A 20,995-nucleotide genomic window follows, 5' to 3' on the forward strand; every position below is an offset into this window, starting at 1 on the left:
CAGCAGCGCGTTATAACCACGACACTAACGCTCCCCACACATACACAATCGTACACGGGCAGGCGGGCACGCACTCACCCTCATCTTGGAGGCCTTCTTGCCACCGCGAATGGCGCTGTCGTCAAACGAGAACTCATTCTCGCGGATGACGGCGCGGCTGTCCTTGTCGCCCGTGTACGTCACCACGTAGAAGTCAGGCGCCCACATCTCAAACTCACGCTCCCAGTTGATGATGGTGGAGAGCGGCGCGCTGACCAGATACGGGCCCTTTGAGTGGCCCTGCAGAGATAGACACCGGCGTGGTCAACGCAATGTTTTCCTAGCACCCTCCTTTTCTTACCAGTGATGTAAGAGTGGTCCTTGCTATGTGTAAAACTAATTAAGACACCTCAAGATCATTTCTTGGCACTGGGATGTTTTGGCTAAAACCAGTTGCATTGGGCGCCACGGTGGCGAGATGTTAACCACCTCGCCTGGTATACAGATCGTGGGTTTGCTCTCGACCCTGAAACATGTGTTCAAGAGCATTTGGCTGCTATAAATTTCCAGATGATAAGCCACTAACTTGTGGTCAGGTTGCTTATGAAAAAGAGCTGTCAAGCTCAGTGGGCCTTTCTTACCTGGTAAAATAAAAAAATTAGTTTGAATGTGCTGGCTTTTTTTTGCCTTGCGAGGAAACCGGAGAACACGAAAACCCATGCAGAACAGTGAGAACCCAAACTTAAAACAGAAAAGTGTCCAAGTCAGAAATCGAAACAAGGCCCTCCTTGCTGCGAGGCTCAAGTGTTACCATTGCCCCAGCCCGTCACCAACAAGATCCGTGATGTACGTATTGCTTTTTTGAGGGGGCTAACACATCTTTACCGTAAATCTCACCTCACACAGGCGATGTGGCGACATGGCCATGACCTAGGCGGCTGTCGTTGTCATGCTGAAGCATGTGAATGAACGTGTGTTATGGGCAATTGTGTACGAAGCACAACCGCCGACGACTCCACGTCACGGCGACTCCCACCTCTTTGTAGAGCGAGTAGAGGAAGACTATAGTCTGCACAGTCTTTCCGAGACCCATCTCATCCGCAAGGATTGTGTGTGTGCCCTGGGCCCAGGAAAAGCGCAGCCAGTTGAGCCCCTCCAGCTGGTAGGGGTGCAGCTGCCCTCCCGTCACCTCCACATAGTCGGGCTGCTTCTCAAACTTGATCGTCGGCTGTGGGGAATGGAGAGGGAGGGTGGCGGTAGTGAGCAAAGATAGCCATACGGACGGTTCAGACAAGCACTAACACGTTAACACACTAACACTCAAACGAATGCAGACGCACAGGGACACACATTACGCACAAACATGAACACACAAGGCAAGGCAGGCACGTGAAACAAACAAAAGACGTTCACACAGACTAACACACCTGACACGGCATTAAAACACACTGCACTAAGAAACCCCTGTAGTTTTTTAACACAGAGCGCTCATTGGGGGAAAGTGCCATTAGCTAAAGGTGCTCGCTACGGCTGTAGTAACTCTCCACCTTGGCTACTAGTGACGTGATACCTGCTGCAATCTACCAGCAGCTCGGGTAAATTTCCATGAGAGCCCCTGGCTGTGTACTGGAAACTTACATCAACGATAGGGGTGTCTGGAGGTTTCGGAGACTTGTTGCTCTCCTTCAGCAACTTCTTGGTCTTCTTGAGCTTCTTGGGACACTTGCCCGGCTCGCCCATCATCATCTCTCTGCACGACAGAAATCACGCATAAAAAAGGTGGAAGTTAAAATCACGCACATGCACGGACACTAACACTTCACAAAGAACGTGCGTTTTGTCCTCAGAAGTATTTAATTAACGAAAACAATGCAAGTTCCAGAGATGGGTTAAGGAATTAAGAAACAAGGAAAGGTCGAGGGTAACTGATGCGGTTGTTGTCAACTCAAAGGAAATAAAGCGTAAAATGGGGAAGGAAGGGGTCATGAGAAGTCATGAGTGACAAACGGACTACGGAGTTGGAGATCGAGAGGAGGTGAAGAAATGGTAGCAGCCAGAGTTTGTAGGCAACTTCTAGAGAGGAGCAACTGGGGAAAAAGGAGGAATCTGAATAGGGCAGGCCTTCGCCCAGGAGTGGGAAGTTTACAGGCTGACGGTAACAACGATAACGTTACCTTATGCGCCACGCAAGCTATGAATGCAATTATGTCACAAGGTGCGTGACGTCGCAAGATGACACCACGCATTATGACATCTTCACAATCACGGAAAATGGATGTAAAGATTCAACTAAAAACGTAACTATTTGTATTCATCAGATAAAGCCCATGAAGCTATTAGCTCTATCAGAAGTAACCTGGCCACAAATTATAGCTCAACAAAGCAGCTTATCAAGTGAAAATTTATAGCAGCTTTCTAATTGAAACGCATGCTTCTAAATGTGGAGGAGATAACCAGAAGAACCGGAGAAAAAGCCACATGACCGCGGGGAGAATATGCAAACTCGAAATATACAACAGGCGTCAAGGGACTGGATCGAACCCAAACCCTCCTGCATACCAAGCAGAGATATGTCGCCGCCGCAAGACGAGACAATGTTGGGGAGACAAAAGACGTGGAACGGCAACAGAAACTCGAGTAATAACGATGATCACCCACACGTGGGTGAGAGCCCTCCGCACCTGTGCGTCCAGTAGGAGGTGCGATGGAGATCGTAATCAAGGATGTCCAAGTCATCGCTCTCCCAGGTTGACTGGTCATACAGGAGGTCGCGCCACTTGATCAGGTAGCTGATGTTGCCCTTCTTGTCGATACTGAAGGGAAGGGGAAAACGGTAGGGGTTGATAAAAAAAACACATTTGAACCTTTACACTTTAACAAATAAACAATAATTGCGCTGCAGTAGCTTAAAGTGTGTTCCTGCAATTTAGATGCAAACATCAACTTTGGGGCAGCCTGGAAAATGTGCCAAGCCACACATCACCGGTGGCTTGTGTTGTGTTTTTCTGTACTTCCGTGACTGCAAAGAATACTCATTTAAAAATTTACAAAAGTCTCAGGTGCTCTTTTGCGACCCACCAAAAACGGCATTGTACCGGTAGAGCGCAGTTTAAAACACAGTTTTCAAAAAGACCCAAAATTAAGTCAACCACTGACAGGCAGGAAAGGCAGCCAGAATGGGTGCCGACTGCCCAAGCTCTGTGGCCCTATATTGGGATGTTTGGCCAACTCCCATTGAGGAGTATTTATTTACGCTGGGAGGAAACCAGAGTCCCAGGAGAAATCCCAAACGTGCGAGAGGAGGGTTACACTCAATCCCCACAAAGATAAGCCCACTTGCTGTATTGCATCCATACAAGGCCAGGAAATGGCATCTGCACAGCCCAGCACATTTAAACAGCTAAATAATGTGCGCGTAACCACCAACATGCACCTCCACAGTGCTCCATTACGGACGCGTGCACAGTCATCACCTGTGATTTATGATGCGGTGGATGATGAGCCACTCGGGCTTGATGCCGAAGCGGTAGAACCTCTCCTCCATCTCGGCGAACTTGGGGTCTTTGCTCTTGCGCCGCCGCTCCACCTTCCCTTCTTCTTCGCCCGAGCCATAGTCAAATGCCGGAGGGTCGTCCATGTCGGTTTTGCGCTGGTACGTGCGGTACATCACCGGGTGGTAGATCTCCAACTGTGGCACGGGGGTGCGGGTTTGTTTGAAAGTGTTGGACAGACGGGTCATTAAGCACAGACGGACAAAAGAGCAACAGACAAAAACGGATGGAAGACAGGGAGACGAAAGTAAAAAGGGATTGACGGACAGTGGTAACCAAAATATAGAAAGACACAGACAGCGATAAGCAAATGGAAAGATTGGATGTAACAAGGTAAAAGGACAGAAGGATGGGCGAGTAAACAAGCAGACATATGTGAGCAAACAGAGAAATGAACGGACCGAAATACCAACAGACAGATAAACAGAGGGATGGGTCAGAGGTAAATACATGTGTACAGATGGACAGAGATAAACAAACGAAAAGGCATCACAGACTAGATAAAAATAAACTAACAGAATGATAAACAGATAAAGGGATCGACAAAAACATAACCAGACATACAGCAGAATGAGCTAACAAATGGACAAAGGTAAAACAGACAGATGGACAAAAACAAATGGACAGAATGCTGGGGGACGACAAGCTGGCCTCACACCTGCAGCTCTGTGATCCAGCAGCAGTGCCAGTAGGAGAGATTGCTCCACTTCACGAAGAACTCGCGCTCCGGTCTCCCCTCCAGCGGCTTGGGGTCTGGCGCGTCCGGAGGGGCATCCGCTGGTCTCGCCACGGGTGTTGAAGGGGGGGCCACCCCCCACTTCCAGTGCAGGATTTTCTGAACCTTTCCCTCCACTGGGGGGCACTGTAATGGTGGGCAGGAGTGTGGGAGAGCACAGGGGAAGATGATGCCGATGACTGAAGTCAGTGGTGTGTGGAAACTCTAGTGAGTGCAAGCAATTAGACATCAACATCAGGGTCAAGATGCAAAGTCCCTACACCCCTTCCACCACCAGCCAAACCATGCCCACCCACCAGCGAGCCCACATGTGCCGAACAACCTGTGCACACCCTCCCACCAGCCAACCCATGTGCCCACCCTCTCCCCAGAGCCCATGTACCCACAAAACTGTGTCCCCACCCACCAACAAAGCTCAGCCGACCACTAGACCATTATGCCCCACCCGTGCGACCACTCTCCCAACAGCTCGCAACGGGTGTTTCCACTAGCTCCACGTGTTGCCCACTGGCCCTGTTTGTGCCCACTGCCCAGGGAGCCCCTCACCGTGCAGCGTGGGCAGAGCCACTCCCCGTTGGGTATCTCGGGGAGTGGAGGGTTGAGGCAATGGATGTGGTACGACGAGGGGCACGTATCGCAGCACAACAGTTCCCCGCCATCCTTGCACACGCGGCAGAACTCCATGTGGTCGTCCTCCTCCTCCTCTCCACCCACTACCTCTTCGTCCTCCTCGTCACCCTCCTCCTTGGCCTCCCACTGGATGCCCTCCTTCTCCTGGGGGAGTAACCGGGGACAAAAGGCAGGTGAACAAGTGAAGGTGATCGACTCTCTCCCCCGTTGCGTCTCTGGCTCTTTGCCTATGAAACAATGACCCCGAGTGTGTGGCACTGTGTGTGCGCGTACATATAGGGAATGGTGATGCAATGGTTAACGCACTGCACTCTGAACCCGGAGACCAGCGTTCGATTCCCGCTTATGGTTAATGTCAGTGACAAATCTGAATTGGTCCTGGATCTCCCCTCGATCAACTCGGCGTGTAAACATCACCACTGGAGCAAGCGAGGTGGCCGGGGGTGGTATTAGCCACACCTCCCCTCGTGTACCATGTTGGCCCCCACTGGTGCTTGCTAACAGCACTTGCCCTAAACCGCTTATTGTGGGTATACAAGGGATCTGTCTTGTGTGTTTGCCCATTTATACATATTCACCAACACGTGTGTACGCATGCATGCATACGTTCGGGTGTACACGTGTGTGCACATGCTCGTGCGTACATGCACATGAGCGCTTGCACATGAGAAGTTACTCTGCACTCAGCAACAAGTACCCAGGAAAATAATGCTGACAGAGATGACAATGTGAGAATAAACTTATTACGTGAAATTCACGCCATTCTTATACACGAGGCTATCACGAAGGAAGCTACTTTGTTTCACAGAAACAGTTGGGGGTTTCTATGTGTAATCCCAAATGAGTAATTTGGGGTGTAACTTTTAGATTTTGGCAAATTTGGTCCACAACACCAGCAGGTAATGGTACTCATTTCAAATTACGTCAAAGGTCTATTTTAAAGTTTGCTGTACAGCAAGATACCCGTAGTATTTAACGGTGAATATACAAGCTGCAGGAATAACCGTGACAGAAAAAAAGTGTTTAAGTATATGCATTATTGTGCATCCGTGCGTGCATGAGCGTGTGCGCGTGCATGTGTACACGCGTACGCGAGTGTACACATGAGTGCGTGTACACACGTCTCCGCCGCGTGTGAGTGCGCGCGTTACGCAGTGCGGGCAGCTCCAAGTTCCCTCGGGCGCCTTCTCCAGCTCGGGGTCGAGGCACACGAGGTGGTACGCGCGCGGGCACGTGTCGCACAGGATGATCTCGCCGCCCTGCTGGCACACCTCGCAGTAGTCCTGGTGGTCCGTCTCATAGCCGTCTTCATCATCCCCCACTGCAGCACGACATGGAAGGGGGGGAGGGGGAAACATACACAAGAGAAGAATTACAAATGATGACATCAATAATAAATCAATAACCACGACGACAAACACAACATCAGTAAAAGTAGGGCCTGTTAAACCTCCAAAATTTTTTTTGGGAATTCTGATCTGTTCATAAATTGCCCTTCTGGACCAGTGTTTCCCAAAAGCATTTGTTTAAGCAAGATAAATCCTGGACAAGTTCCAAATAATCTGACACTGATCAGCAGGGCTTGGCACGTTAATCAAAAGCCACTGGGGATTTGCCCGGATACTTTTAGAGACCACAATTTAAATAGTGTGACCCTGCAAAATTCCATAACTCAACCACGACAACGGACAAAACTTCCACCAACAAGCCACGTGCCACAAAAACACAACCATGTAAACACGCGCACTAATAAGAACCACATCAACACAACCACGGCAAGACATCCAAACAAGCAACACAAGCATGCAAACTATCGCCACCCAATGCAACCACACAATTACTCCCCCCTCGGCACAAACCACACCAATGCGCACACACACATGGGCCCCATACCCTTTCTTTTCTTTTTGACCATCTTTACTCTCTTCTTGGCTTTGCGAACCTTCCCCTGCGAGCTGTCGGACCGCACCGATGAGCTGTTGATGCTCGACTCGTCAAAGTCCTCAAACTCCTCCTCCTCAAATTCTTCCTCCTCGCTCTTCAACGCATGCGCAAGAAAACGCAAAGCACGCACACGTACACGGCAGCGGACAATAGACGCTTATCAAACTAGGACCAATAGATCGGGGTGGCTTTTCATCCAGCAGTGGACAGATAACCGCTGATGACAATGATGAAAAGCGAGCGATTGAGCACACAACGGATATGCCTGGATTGTGGTTGGGCGAGCAGGCGAGTAAGTGGACAAGAAGATGAGCGGGTGGACAAGTAGCAGGACAAAAAACAATTACGAATGGACAAGCAGTGGGCGAGTGAGTAGACAAGCTGATGAATGCATAGACAATAGGTGGGTGGGCTTTGCATGAGTGAACAAGCAGATCAGCACGTTGACTGGTAGACGAGTGAGCGATCGAGTATGGACCATGTTACTCACTGAGGAGCCCTTCTTGCGCTTGCTGGTGAAGGCACCCAGTTTGATTTTGAGTGGCGCCAGCTTTTTACTGGCCTTGGTGGCCGGCGTCACGACCTTCTTTTTGGCTCCCTCGCCCACACGTGCGCTCTTAGTTCGTCGGCGCGCATTGGGGCCTGTGGGCAACATACGCACAAGCGCGCATACTTGAGTGTGCACGCACACAATAGGCATATAATGCACCAACACATAAGGGAACACGTCTATTATAAAATCGCAGCGTTCCGTTTGTCCGTTAACTATATTGAAAGCCTTTCAGAAGGCTTGAATCAAAAAGTTATAGAAAGTGGACCCCCCCCACCCCCCGATGTGGGGGTAAAAAGTTCATCCCACAGGTTTACAAAATGTTCGACTCCCAACCCCCCCCCCCCAAAAAAAAGAAATGTATTTTGTAGGCATATACGCCTACATACCCTACATATAATAGTCAGTATAATCTGTACACAGGCCGCCAGAACTCGAGAACACACAAATACGCAAAAAAGCACGGGCACACTTATTTACGTACACACAAAGATCCCCCTTATAGAGTTTAACACATTTTTGAAGCAAGTGCTGTTTGCAAGCACCAATTAAGGTCTACAGAGGACACAAGGGGGGGGGAGGTGGGTGGGTAACACCGTGCCTGGCCACCTTTGTCTCTCCAATGTTAATGTTTAGACAACGCAATAGGTACTTTGAGACCAAGACAAATAGGGAGGCCCAGAAATGGTTTATATATTTGTCACAAAAGTTGGTCGCAAGTGGGAATTGAACATGGGTTGCCGAACTCTGTGTGCATGTAAACATATTTGTATGGACAAACAAAGACAAAAATCCCCCATATAGCCTTCAGACTGTTGGAGCAAGTGCTGTTAGTGAGCACCTATGAAGGCCAGCCCACGCACGGTGACACATGCATGTGGACAAGTGTACACGCAACTCCAGACCCATACATGCATGCACACACTCGAACAAAGATGCCACATTTAGCCTCTGTCTCAAAACTATACTTTATAGAAGGTAATTTTATACACCTGAGTGGCGAGCTTTGACGTGGGCAAGACGATCAAACTAACTTCTCCCCATCAAGCGGGAAGTTGCCAAACGAATCTCAAAAAATCATGAAGTAGACATTCTAAAGTTGTAAAAAATATCCCCAAAAAATTCCCAATATTTCAGACAGTAACCACACTGGAGCTTGAATAGACACACCTGGAATCTCTCCTAAGTCTGCACAATGTCCTTTTTCCCAGAAAGTCGAGAGACTGTTGCTCATCGCTTTGAAAACCAAAAGGCCACGAAAGATCTAGCGACAAAATCGTTGAGTTGGCAACGCTGCCAATCCCTCCGAACCCCGCCCCCGCCATTCATCCAGCATCACTGATTCAGTCCATTTGCTCGCTCATCAGCGTTCATATACCTCTTTATCACTCTTTTATCACTTAACACCATGGATTCTTTTTCCCACAGACTTTGCTCCTCAATTCCTCCACACAAGCCGAAGACCAGACGGATTGTTTTTGTCTCTATGGGGGCCTGTGCACAGCAACTGTGATTTATCCCCCCACCCTTGCACCCCTTGCCCTGACCTTTTCCCTCTTTGGTCTTGGCCTTCCTCAGTGGTACAAGTGGTGCCGGTGTCGCAGCGGGTGTTGCTACTACTGCTTCCTCAGTGGAGGTGGTGGCGCTTGTGACTGGCGTCGTCTCCGTGGTGACGGTTGCCGGGGCGATAGTGGGCATGGAGACGGAGGGTGGCGCAGCTGGGTCCCTGGGAACCGTCGCCATGGCAGCGGCGGTTACCGTGGAGCCCTTGAAAGGGCTGTTGGCGCCAAACTCACGCCACTTGGCTCCCAGCACGGTCATCATCTTCGACACGGGGATCTTGGGATTCTTTTCCGCTATCATAGGCCTGGTGTGGCAAGAAAGAGAAAAGTAGCCATGGAATTAGCGATGTTCGTTTTGCAAACAGAGAAAAACAAACAGAACCATGATACGCATAATCTGAAGGAGCTATAAGGAGCCAAAATATAAGGCTGGCAAGTGCAGAAAAACGGAGAGAAGAAAATGAAGGACCAACAGGCAGCAAAAATTACACAACAGGTTGAAAATACCCAAATGACATGTTCATATCAGTTGTTAAATTAAAAGTTTAAAGTGTTTGTGCATTAGCTCGGTCTATCTGCAAAGGGGGGTGACAACTCTCGTAAAGTTAATCCAAAATGAATTTCACTTCAGTTGAAATTTGTGTTGCTATTAGGTACTTGCCCGAGAAAAGAACCAGGCGAATTGGTGAAAACCGAGTAACAGCAAGATTCGGGCAAAACTTTGTGATAAAAACCAGTGCCAAATCAATTTGTCTTACTGCTCAAGGCTATGAGGTATTATATTTTTTTGTGAGGTAACATCTCACCAAGCAGCTGGACATCTGTGAAAAAGAGCTTTATAGCTCAGCCGATTTCTCCATTATAATAAAGATTCCGATTCTGACTTTTGCGCATTAAATATTTTTCAGTTCTGTAATTGTCAATGTCCTCTCCCATCTCGTTTGCTCTACCACTAGAGGGCACTATAGAAGCACTGAAAAGTCACATGACCATGACGTTAAAATATTTTCTACTAGCTTTACTACCCGCTTCGCGCGGGACTTGGATTCTTGTTTTGGATTAATACACGGCCTACGCGGAGGGTTGGAGGGGGGCGATGCGTGACGTCAGCAGGCACACTACGTAACGCTGCCGCATGCGGGTGACATCACAGATGTGACGTCTCCGCTCACTTTCCGTGAAAAATATTATATGCATTATTGCGCCCCCCCCTCCAAAATACAAAAGTCAACTTTTATACTTTTTGCATTGTGTACAGTCTGGAAGCTACCCACATGCCAAATTTCAATTTTGTTGCATGTCGGGAAGTATGCTAAACATTTCGAACAGACACATATTCACAAATTTCCCTTTTATATAAACTAAAAAATTGTTTTGGAGGAAAAAATAACTGAATCCCAAAGGACTGAAACTCTAGTAGCAATGCCCATGACAGGTTTGGTGTGCAAAGGCAGCCCCGATTATATGTATTGCTATGCTAAACAAATATTTGTACACCTCAAAAGTAGAATCTCAGTGTTTCCAGCTCACTTCTAATAATCCCCCGCGGCAGCACAAAAAGGTGTTTATATTTATCAAAAATTGTGCTGCATACCACTGCCCTTACTTGAGTGTGACCAAAGCCACACCTGGGGTGAATTATAATTACAATACAGCAGCATCGTTAGCCGAAAATACTTTTACATTGCGGTTGCAATTCAGTAAGGATGACAGGTTTGTACAGGAAAACCTTGGATTGCGAGCATAATTCGTTCCGGAAACGTGTTTGTAATCCAAAGCACTCGTATATCAAAGCGAATTTCCCCATAAAAAATAATGGAAACTCAGATGATTCGTTCCACAACCCAAAAATACTGTATTCATATAAAAATGATTAATACAAAATACCGTTTTATATTTTTATTATTGAAATTTAATATAAAGTAATAAAATTTATTAATTCAATTTAATCGTGGCTGGTGTGAGGGAGACGAGAGGAGGGAATTGTGTAGGACGACTTTCAATTGCAGTACAGTTACTAAAGAACAGTCACTACACTTGGACACAAAATAAATAAAATGCTTTACGCACACTCGTGGTCACAACACTATAGTAAACAGTATACGCTCGCACAGATGTTGACTATACGAGTGAGGCACGCCGACTGAGACCGAGCATGGGAGACGATTACACACAATTCCGCAGCGAGAGAGAGAGAACTATTGGCTCAGTTGTGATCACGTGATGCTCCGCAGACAAAGCGTATACTGTACGTACTACAAACCTCGCTCGTTTATCAAATTAATATTTATTTTAAAAATGTGCTCGTCTTGAAAAACTCTCGCAGACCAAGTTACTCGCAATCCAAGGTTTTACTGTAATTGTATTTGACTCCAGTTCTGGCTATGCACACCTGATGTGTGTATACGTTTGTGAGCTCTTTGCCCATTTCCACACATACATTTCATTTTATACGATTCTATTCCCTAACAAGAAAACAGGAGGCTCCATTAATGGGCTGAGTGTTGAACTCACCGTACAAACTGGCTGAAGGCCTTGTAGTTTGTCAGCGTGCGGTAGTCATCCTCTGTGTACACGTGGTCCACGTCTGAGAAGCCCCAGTCTCCAAGCATCTGGGCAGCGTTTTTCTACAGAGAACAGAAGGTAGCATTAAACAATGCACACATCTTAACAGCCCTTTTGTCAATCCACTGCTAGATGAGGGCCTCCCTTAAAGCCGTGCAGATCACGGAGTTATTTGACCGCACTTGATCACGCTAGTGAATGCTGGTTCGTGAATGCAGGGAGCATAAAAATATGGAGGCATAGACGTAGTGGAACAATGGGTTTAGATGCATTGCCCTCTACTGGAGGAAAATCATGGTCACACAAATATTCATCTACTTGCTGAATTTAGTGAAGAAACGAATGATGAACAGACCAATGAAGATACAGAAATATAAACGGATATGACAAACATTCTAATTAACAAACAGAAAGCGTATTATATCTAAATGGACAAAAACCAAGATCTCACGAGTCACATGTTGGGTAAGCCACATCAGCAAACACCAATTATGGTCATCACAGCACGCAAGAAGATGGTGTGCCAAGTAAACACAGGGACAGATGGTGGAGTACGCAATAACTTGGTGATCTGGCCATAGTCTACCGAGACATCGACCAAAATAAACTCACAATAACCGAATGACCTATCAATCGACCGAATGGTCAACCGAGTGTGTAAGTGACCGACCAAACGATAGTGGAACAGATTCACTGGCCGGGAGATCGACCGAGCAATTTACCAACCTGTGGTGCGTCGTCGTCATCGTCGTCATCCTCTTCCTCTGCTGCAGCCGCCGCTGCCGCCGCCGCCTCCTCCTTACGCCGCTTGCTGTTCTTCTTCTCCTTCTTCTCCTTGGCTTTCTTCTTTTTCTTTTTGCTGGGCGCGTAGTCGCTGCCCTCGCTATCTGTCTTGTTCTCGTCCTCTGCGTCAGTCAGCTCACTCTCGCTCTCCTGTACGTGTCATCGCAAACACAAACATCCAACCCCTCGTGAACCTTTTCAACCACACGCTTGCTCATACCCAATCCCACACAGACTATGAAGGCTGGCACAGACTGTTGGGACACAAGTGCTGTCAGCGAGCACCTATGAAGGCTGGCACAGTGCACGGGTGGGTATGGCCAGCACACCAGTCACCTTGGTCTCCCCGGTGCCGATGTTTACACACCGTACCAGGTACACATTTAAGGCTGTGTCAACCTCGGAGAGGCCTAGGACCGGATCAGATATTCATCAGTAATGCTGGCTATGAACGAGAATTTAACTCAAATCACCAGGTTTGTAGCGCAGTGTACCAGCCACTGCACTTACATTCCCCTCACAAACACAACAACCGCCATTCGCCACTAAGTGGCGGTGACGTCACCACGCCGCTTGTGCCAGACCACAAACACAGGCACACACAAACACACTGCAACATACAATCATACCACATGCACAAACACTCCCCTTGTTTAATACATCACTGGAGTGACATCACCGCAGCATGAAGGCTACATTGCTGACAAGCTAATTTTAAGTATTTTCCCACCGAGGAAGCTTTAAACTAGTATGTGGCAGCCCATGACAAGGCCGGGAAATTATGTGACTGGAGAAGAGCTCAATCTTAAGCTATAGACCAGAAATTAAACTAAAGTTAACTTACCCACTGCACCAATATCATTACATAAGGCGCTTAAGCACATCACTAACAAATCATTATTGCACACACATCAGTGCAACACGACTCCGAAGTTTTTAACAAAGTACCAATTGAATTGTATGTCACTCGTAGTCATGTAACTAATAATATTCCACAACACAAGCAGAACTGTGACAACTGACCATTGGATCGGTCCTCACATCATGCTTTGCATGTCAACGAACTTCACCATATAAAGAACCAATCAAATTCCATTGCACAATAAGCACAGCAATGACCAGATTTTAGACATGGTATCAATTAATTTCTATAGATACGTGTGATACTTGTAAATAATATTAGACCCTTTAAAACGGTGCCCACACTCGCATACTGCGTCCTAAAGTTGAGACACCTACAATCCACGCCTACCAGCGAGACGCACCTGATTATGGACGTTACAAATCCTTGACCATCACTTCCCATCCAGTGGCAAACGTGGGAAATGCTTCCAAACTATTTACATAAACGTCGAGTAATCCAACTGAAAATCAGTTGCGTAATCTATTAATTAAATAATGAAGTTGCAGACTGTTGGGGCAAGTGCTATTAGAGAGCACCTAAGAAGGCCGGAACGACACATGAGGTAGTGTGGCAAGAACTACGTCCAAGTTCCATATCACAAACGGGCATGACTCCCATCAGACACGACACAATTATTTAATGGAGTGCAAACTTTCTAAGCACACACAACTCCCATCCTCACCTCTTTCTTCCTCTTCTTTGTCTTGACCGGCCTCTCTTTTGATTTCTTTGACGATTTCTTCTTCTTCACTTTGCCGCTATCGCTTTCCGATGGGACGTCGACATCCTCGTCAAATTCGTCTGAAGGAGACACGACACAAACGAGGTCAGGAGGCATTCACTGCACGGGAAACTAGTCGCAACCAGGCATGTGATGAGTCAGTGATTCAAATTAATTACCACACTCGCAATACAAGAATCAATTCATGGCCATGCGAATCAATTGTACATAGCCTTTTGTCAATCCACTGCTGGATTAGAGCCTCCACACACGGTAAGGGTTGTGGGATTATCTTATATTTCACACTGCTCAGTGGGGATTGGTATCGGGAGGAGGACCATGACCAATTCAGATTATCACTCACAACCCAAATTAGCCGTGGCCAGGAATCAAACGCAGGTGGCTGGGATCAGGGCAGCACCGGTCCTCTTAAAAAGGGCTTTTTTACATTTACACAAGATAAACACAAATTCTTACTTTAGTCTGAGACAGAATGTGGCAATACAACGCAGACAAAACAGAATAGGCAAGACAGCAGAGGCAGAAGTATAGATGAGACAGCGCAAATAAGTTGATACAGATGAGTGACAGCACAATCTAGAAGATGATAATAGTGATGAGGATGGAAATTGCAAGACCACGAAAAATGGTGTTTGTGTAAGGGGAGGCCTTCATTTAGCAGTGAATAACCCATGGCTGATGATACATATAAAAACCTACTAGCATTTATCTCACATTCGTTCAAATGCAGCAATGCTTAATTTCAGACGTGCAGTAGTATGTTGCTGAAATTCATTGTATGTGCGAAATATTACTTTAATGTCACTTACTGGTTGAACGACTTTCATATTTAGCCATTTAAGAATGCACTTTTAAAAAATGTGGCCGAATGTCTTAGAAGGTCCAAAATGGCTGAGCCAGTGCCACTGATGTCCCAGGTTCAATTCCTGGTCTGAGCTGCCCATGATTAAAACAGGTTCTGAAGTACAGCGAGTTGGTCTCACAATCCAGACAACAAAAGCAGATTCTTATCCGCAATATAACTGTTGATGGAAACCTAAAACATAGCATGTTTCCTCAATGATATTACCATGGCGCTAATTAAATTGCCAAATTCCATTGGTGTACTGTACTATTCTCCAATATCTAGGCTTTTCACCTGTACATTCTCTCAAAAAACTAAACTTGTTATTTTACTAGGTAAGGCCCATGGAGCCATATAGCTCTTTTTCAGAAGGGCCCTGGGGATCACAAAAGAAATGCTCAACAAGGTGGCTTATCACGTGGAAATTTATAGCAGCCAAATACTCTAAATACATGTTTATACATGTGGAGGGAAAAACCTGAGGACTCTGAAGAAAATCGACACAACCAGAGGGAGAACATGCAAACTCCATATATTAGGGTGTCAGGGTCGGGATCGAACCCACGACCTCCTGTAAACAGGCGAAGTAGTTTACATCTCGCCACCTCGATAGGTGGCATAGTGATTGCACAATTACCCCAGTGACACGAGTTAGATTCCGGGCCACGGCTACCTTCATTGGGCAAGTGATGTCTTAACTGGTCCTGTCCTCCAACTCCTTCACCAGCCCACACTAACCAGCATGAATATGATCAAATAGTCCACACGACCTGCATGTGGGAAGGCCCTCATCCAGCAGTAGATTGATAAGATGCAGTACACAATACAAGTCAGTGTCTCTGCTCAAAGCATTGCTGTTGGCAGCACTGAACCATTGGAGGAAATTCCATATCCACACTGCGACCAAGGCCAGCCATCCACCAATTCACCACTGTGTATTAAACAAATTGGTTATACTGCATTTGGCAATGTTGCACAAGCACAAACACCAAAAAAAAATTTACATTCGTCAATAACACATTGGCCTTCAAAGGAAACATATACAACCACCACTTTTCAGCCAATGGGCTTTTCTTCATAGCAGAGGTCAGAAAGTTAAAAAGAGTATCAGATCAATGCGCTATTGTCAATTGATAGCCAAAAATCACATGAGTCGCATCCTAACGTCAAGGCGCCGAAATGATGACGTCACCATGCAGCCCCCCACCCCGTTTCGTCGAATGCATTATCACAGCGTGGTGTTGGGGGATGACCAATCAACCAGAGGCACGCATTAAATTACCAGCATCAACCAATCACAAGGGGGTGGGGGGCGTTCAGAGAACATAATAACCTGAGACAACCGGAAGTTGCATCACGCTGGAGCGGAATTCATATTTCCCACAGCGATTTAGACCCCCCCCCACAACATCCACCCCTGCCCCACAAGTGGGACGCGATTGGCAGAGCGCCTCGACCAATGGGATGTAAGTATTCACTACGTCAGCACGCTATGAAATTGGAAAGCGCGGAAACCCAAGAAACGTGCGAAGTGATGGTGGCGGGGAGGAGGGGAAGATGGCGAGTGGGGGAGGGGTAGAGTGGAGGGAGGGGGGTCGCTGGGGGGGGGAAGTGGAGGAAGGGGTGGGGTGGCGGGGTGGGGTGGCGGGGTGGGGTGGCGGGGAGGGGTGGTGGGGAGGGGTGGTGGGGAGGGGTGGCGGGGAGGCGAGGGGGCGGACGAGGGGAGGGGGCGGACGAGGGGAGGGGGCGGACGAGGGAAGGGGGCGGACGAGGGGAGGGGGCGAACGAGGGGAGGGGTGAACGAGGGGAGGGGTGAACGAGGGGAGGGGTGAACGAGGGGAGGAGGAGTAGCCCCCCCCCACACTCCCGCCCCTCGCCCTGCGTGACAAAGGGAGGGAGAGTGGGGGATGGGGGGTGGTGGGGGGGATGGGGGGTGGTCGGGGGGTGGTCGGGGGGGATAGGGGGGAATAGAGTCTCATTAAAGCGTTATGTTGTAATACTAGAGCAGAGGCAGACAGTATTATCATGTACATATACACAAAACCACCACGCAGACATAACATGCAATGTGTACAAAACACCAAATCGCGATACCGTATGTATATATCGGGCAGACATACATATCATCTGGGTTCATGTACTCTATACAATAAACACATGTCAAATGCACTAACACAAGCGTGTTACATAAATATGTAAAACCAAGAGAAGCTGCACTCTTTAGAACTTTACCCATCTGTGGATTGATGAAATATATTTATATGAATGTACGTGTATAATCACAGCCCACACAGGATACAGAAAAAAAACTGACATTACAAAACACCACATGAGCTCATGATGTGAATATACTCAAGGCATACAACAGGAAGGTCATATATAAACACATAGACAACAATCTTGAGACAACAAGAAATTGTGTACAATACAGCACCCACAAGGGACAGTGTCGACACTGGGACACACGAGGCAGACACTGGATTGAGATTAAACTACGATAACATACACGGCACGGAACATACGGAAATATGCACGACACGAACACAATATGCATTGAATACATGGACATATACTGTACATGGAAACAAACAACATACCTCGTGTTGTGTATGCGTGACATTATGTAATATGCACACACAATAACACAAACGCGCGATACTTAAAAGATGTCATTGACAAGCAAGGAAAAACCCCACGTCTTGAGACACAAACGTTATATGCACAGAGACACGCAGGCTGCGATACAATAAAGGCAATTAAAAGATCCCCAACAGACGTTGAGACTGCCAGACAGAAAACACACAGACACAACGAGACTCAAGACACATGACAATACACATAAGACACAAGCCACAAAATATGGGACACAGGATGCTAAGACACAATGACCATACACAATCGGAACACAACGCCACGACCTATAACAGCTGAAAGCTCAATCACAAGGGTCCATGCACGCCATGTCCTGATTAGGTTTGCAAGAGGATCTTGGGTTTCGTCGATTATGGAACTCTTGCCTTAAAGGTTTTGGTGTCTCGTGAATAGAGAGGGGGTGTGATTGTGATATTATGGTGGATGGAGAGAGGGGCGAGACGGGGGAGATGTGGAGAAACACGGGGACGTATTGAGACACGGAGATATGCGGGAAACGCTAGGAGATGAGACGGGCATACGAGCAGTACAGTACTGTATATGGGATATCCAGAGCTAGGAGAGACATGTGGAGATCAGGAAAGGGACTGAGAGGCGGGCAGAGATGGTAGGGACGCTGAGCGATGCGAAAGTAAAATGTGGATGAGAGGACAGGCAGGTGGGGGAAGAGACGGGGAAGGTGAAACACGGAGATGCGAGTGGAGATTAGAGACTCCCGGGGAGTAATGGCGTGAGCTGTGCAGATCTTATGGAGATTTTAAAGAGGACCGAGGACGAAGACGATCATCTACAGATGCCGAGGATGACGTGATAGTGAAAAGCAGGGTAAGAAGCGTTGTGACATTGTCGAGGCAAATTGTTTAAAGGTTAGAAGATGTCCGTGACTGTTTAAGAAGATGTTCACGACGATGACTGTGCTACTATGTAAAGGTTCCATATTTGATAAGTTATGCGTTAATGATTGTTGAAGATGTGAACGATGTCCGTGATATTCACGTTCGTGTAAAACAATTGTTAATGCTGCGTATGATATTGATGTTAAGGGATGTTCAAGAGGATTTCAGATTGTGCGGTTTCGTTGTTAGCGATGTTCATAACTTTGATGACAAAGCTAATAGTAATGTTAACGATTGTGTAAATGTTAAGGTTGTTTTTTAAGACCAAGCACGTGTGTGGCCTGGGAGCGCACGCGTCCTGCCCTCGCCTAGCGCCGGGGCCTAGTCGCGGCACGGAGCCTTTCCCGCCCTTTCCCTCGACTAATTTCGCTTCAAATTATTAAAAATGTCAAGTACAAACACACAATGTAACGTTACTTTAACTCCGTCTCGGATCGCCAAAACTTTAAACACGAAAATTTAATCTAAATTTGCTAAATGTTTGCCTGAAATGCCACCGAACGCCGGGTATGCGAAATAAAGGAAACTCGGACCCCCTGAGGTTTTCTAGCGATTACTCTCACACAAGTAGACACGATGATTTACATACAATACACAAACACAAAATACACAAAGCGCGTGTAAACATTACAATAAACACATTACACTTTTCCCAACCCTGCTTATTTAAGCGGTAGGGTGCCCCACATACCGCATTATGTGTCAAAGCACACAATTCATATTATTACATTATCATCACCAAGTATTTGCGTAACGCAATATAGTATTGCGTTGAAGTTAGGTATTCGGATCATTAAAACCTGGTTTAAAGTTCGGACGCATACGGCTAAGATCGGTACGATTGAACAAATGCCATGCGACAATGGCAGCAGAAGGGGTTTGGGGGTGAAGTATAATCTAAGTTCTTATACCGGCGTTAAAGAATATTTAACTCGCATTGCTTATCCAGATATGCCCAACGCAAGAACCACGCCACTCTACTAGAATGTCATTGTACTGTACAATACTTTTACATATTCAGGATTACCAAAAGTTTAAACCAGAATTGTGCACAGCCACACACTGCATACACATTATACACACAAAAGCTTAACATTCTACACCGTGCAGGATTAATGAGCATGGACAGTACTGGAATGTTAGATGCGATGTGACCACGACAATCGCACAAAAAAATCACCCTCCTAACGCGTTGTTAGCGAGCACCTATTAAGACCAGCTCACCCCACAGACGCAACCACGACACACTCATTCACACCGCTACACACACCAGAGGTAGACACACCACATACCAACACCACATACCAACACCACACACACATCGAAGACACCACACAAAGTCATAATAACCACGACCGCACCACATAACGACGACAAAGTCGCACACAGGCACGGAGACAAACGCGGCGCTCACCTCCCAGGCCGTCCAGTGGGTCCATGCTGTCCCTCGCCCTCGGCTTCAGTCCTCCTCAGCTCCTAACAAAGCGTCCCAGTATTAATTACCAATCATCGTAAGTTTTACCAAAGTAAGCATTGATCGATATTCAGCAGTGACGTCTCACTGGGTGACGAGGAGCGGACTTCCTCCTGGCGCCTCTCCCGTGAGCTCACAATGAGGAGGAGGGTCTGCATCAAGATGGCCCAGGGCCTGTGATCACTGTGACTCCTCCTACCCATGCCTCGACCTTCCTCCCACACCCCCCACCACTCTCGTCTCTTCCTACATGATTAGCTCCTCATCATGACGACGACGATGGCTGTGGTGATTGTGAGGGTTAGTGTGTAATGAATGGCTGGTGATGGTGGTGATGCTGATAAATTTAGTGATCAAAATCCCACCAAGTTGATAATTACAAATGAAATTTCAGTAAATGTTGACGTAAACCAGAATCCTACACCTCTTAACAGTCAGTAAAACTCAAATGAGATGAGTATTGATGAGGATGCTATATGGTGATGTTAAAGACTCAATGATGATGATCTGACGAGGATGATGACGATCATGATGATGAACCTATATATTATACATTCTTGAACCAAACCTTCCCACTACGTATTACAACCTCACGGGAAATTGAGAACTTCGAACTCAGCTGATGGTGATGATCCAGACGATATGGAAAACGATTTCCACACATGACATCCTGTAACCTCCACCCACATGGACTACAGTACTCGACAGTACATGTAAACTGTATGCTATACAGTACACAACGCAGTATACTCCGCGCAGTAGGTGCCCACCACGAATGGTAACACGGTTATAATTAATGTAACTAATAATAACGCGAATAACAATGATGCCGTGAGGAGCGCCACCTTTTAGTGTCTTAACTCTTCCACTTCCAATGGAGAATGAACGTGGGGGAAGAGAAGGGAGGGGGAGGGGAGGGGCGGGGCGGGGGGAACAGCCCCTCCCCTCCCCTCTACCCCCACCCTCCCCCTTTCCCCCCAGAACAAAGCGGGGAGTGAGTGGGGGATGGGGTGTGGGGGGGAAGGGGGGGGAAGTTGGGCGTGACGTCACGGGCCGGTTGCCAGGGCGACGGCTACATCCCATAATACTAACCTGGCTAGTTTAGTTAGGGGCGGCATCACGTGGTGTGCGTTAACTAGTGGAGGGGGCGGAGAGGCTGTGGGGGAGGGGAGGGGTGGGCAAC

At 47.3% G+C, this 20,995-nt stretch overlaps 1 protein-coding gene across 4 annotated transcripts in view; it reads right to left on the bottom strand.

The window, feature by feature from the left end:
- The window catches only part of LOC144945124 (chromodomain-helicase-DNA-binding protein 5-like), a 48,255-nt gene extending 27,512 nt beyond the window's left edge, over positions 1 to 20,743 (bottom strand). Inside the window, exons 1-16 of one of the 4 annotated variants that reach the window (XM_078873403.1) lie at positions 20,658 to 20,743; positions 19,753 to 19,814; positions 13,887 to 14,005; positions 12,244 to 12,450; positions 11,467 to 11,579; positions 8,938 to 9,257; positions 7,331 to 7,482; positions 6,790 to 6,934; positions 6,018 to 6,217; positions 4,813 to 5,040; positions 4,189 to 4,392; positions 3,453 to 3,667; positions 2,661 to 2,792; positions 1,618 to 1,729; positions 1,016 to 1,207; positions 79 to 279 (exon numbers count right to left, since the gene is read on the bottom strand). In XM_078873403.1, the coding sequence (XP_078729529.1) occupies positions 79 to 279; positions 1,016 to 1,207; positions 1,618 to 1,729; positions 2,661 to 2,792; positions 3,453 to 3,667; positions 4,189 to 4,392; positions 4,813 to 5,040; positions 6,018 to 6,217; positions 6,790 to 6,934; positions 7,331 to 7,482; positions 8,938 to 9,257; positions 11,467 to 11,579; positions 12,244 to 12,450; positions 13,887 to 14,005; positions 19,753 to 19,777 (2,565 nt within the window). In that variant the 5' untranslated portion in view covers positions 19,778 to 19,814; positions 20,658 to 20,743. Of the gene's footprint in view, positions 1 to 78; positions 280 to 1,015; positions 1,208 to 1,617; positions 1,730 to 2,660; positions 2,793 to 3,452; positions 3,668 to 4,188; positions 4,393 to 4,812; positions 5,041 to 6,017; positions 6,218 to 6,789; positions 6,935 to 7,330; positions 7,483 to 8,937; positions 9,258 to 11,466; positions 11,580 to 12,243; positions 12,451 to 13,886; positions 14,006 to 19,752; positions 19,815 to 19,900; positions 19,968 to 20,657 lie in introns of those variants that run through there. The other 3 variants (XM_078873402.1, XM_078873399.1, XM_078873401.1) reach the window with 3 other exon arrangements.
- Between the last annotated feature and the right edge of the window lie 252 nt (positions 20,744 to 20,995).

This window comes from Lampetra fluviatilis, chromosome 36 (assembly GCF_964198595.1).
Source record: "Lampetra fluviatilis chromosome 36, kcLamFluv1.1, whole genome shotgun sequence".
In the NCBI taxonomy this organism is placed as follows: Eukaryota; Metazoa; Chordata; class Hyperoartia; order Petromyzontiformes; family Petromyzontidae; genus Lampetra; species Lampetra fluviatilis.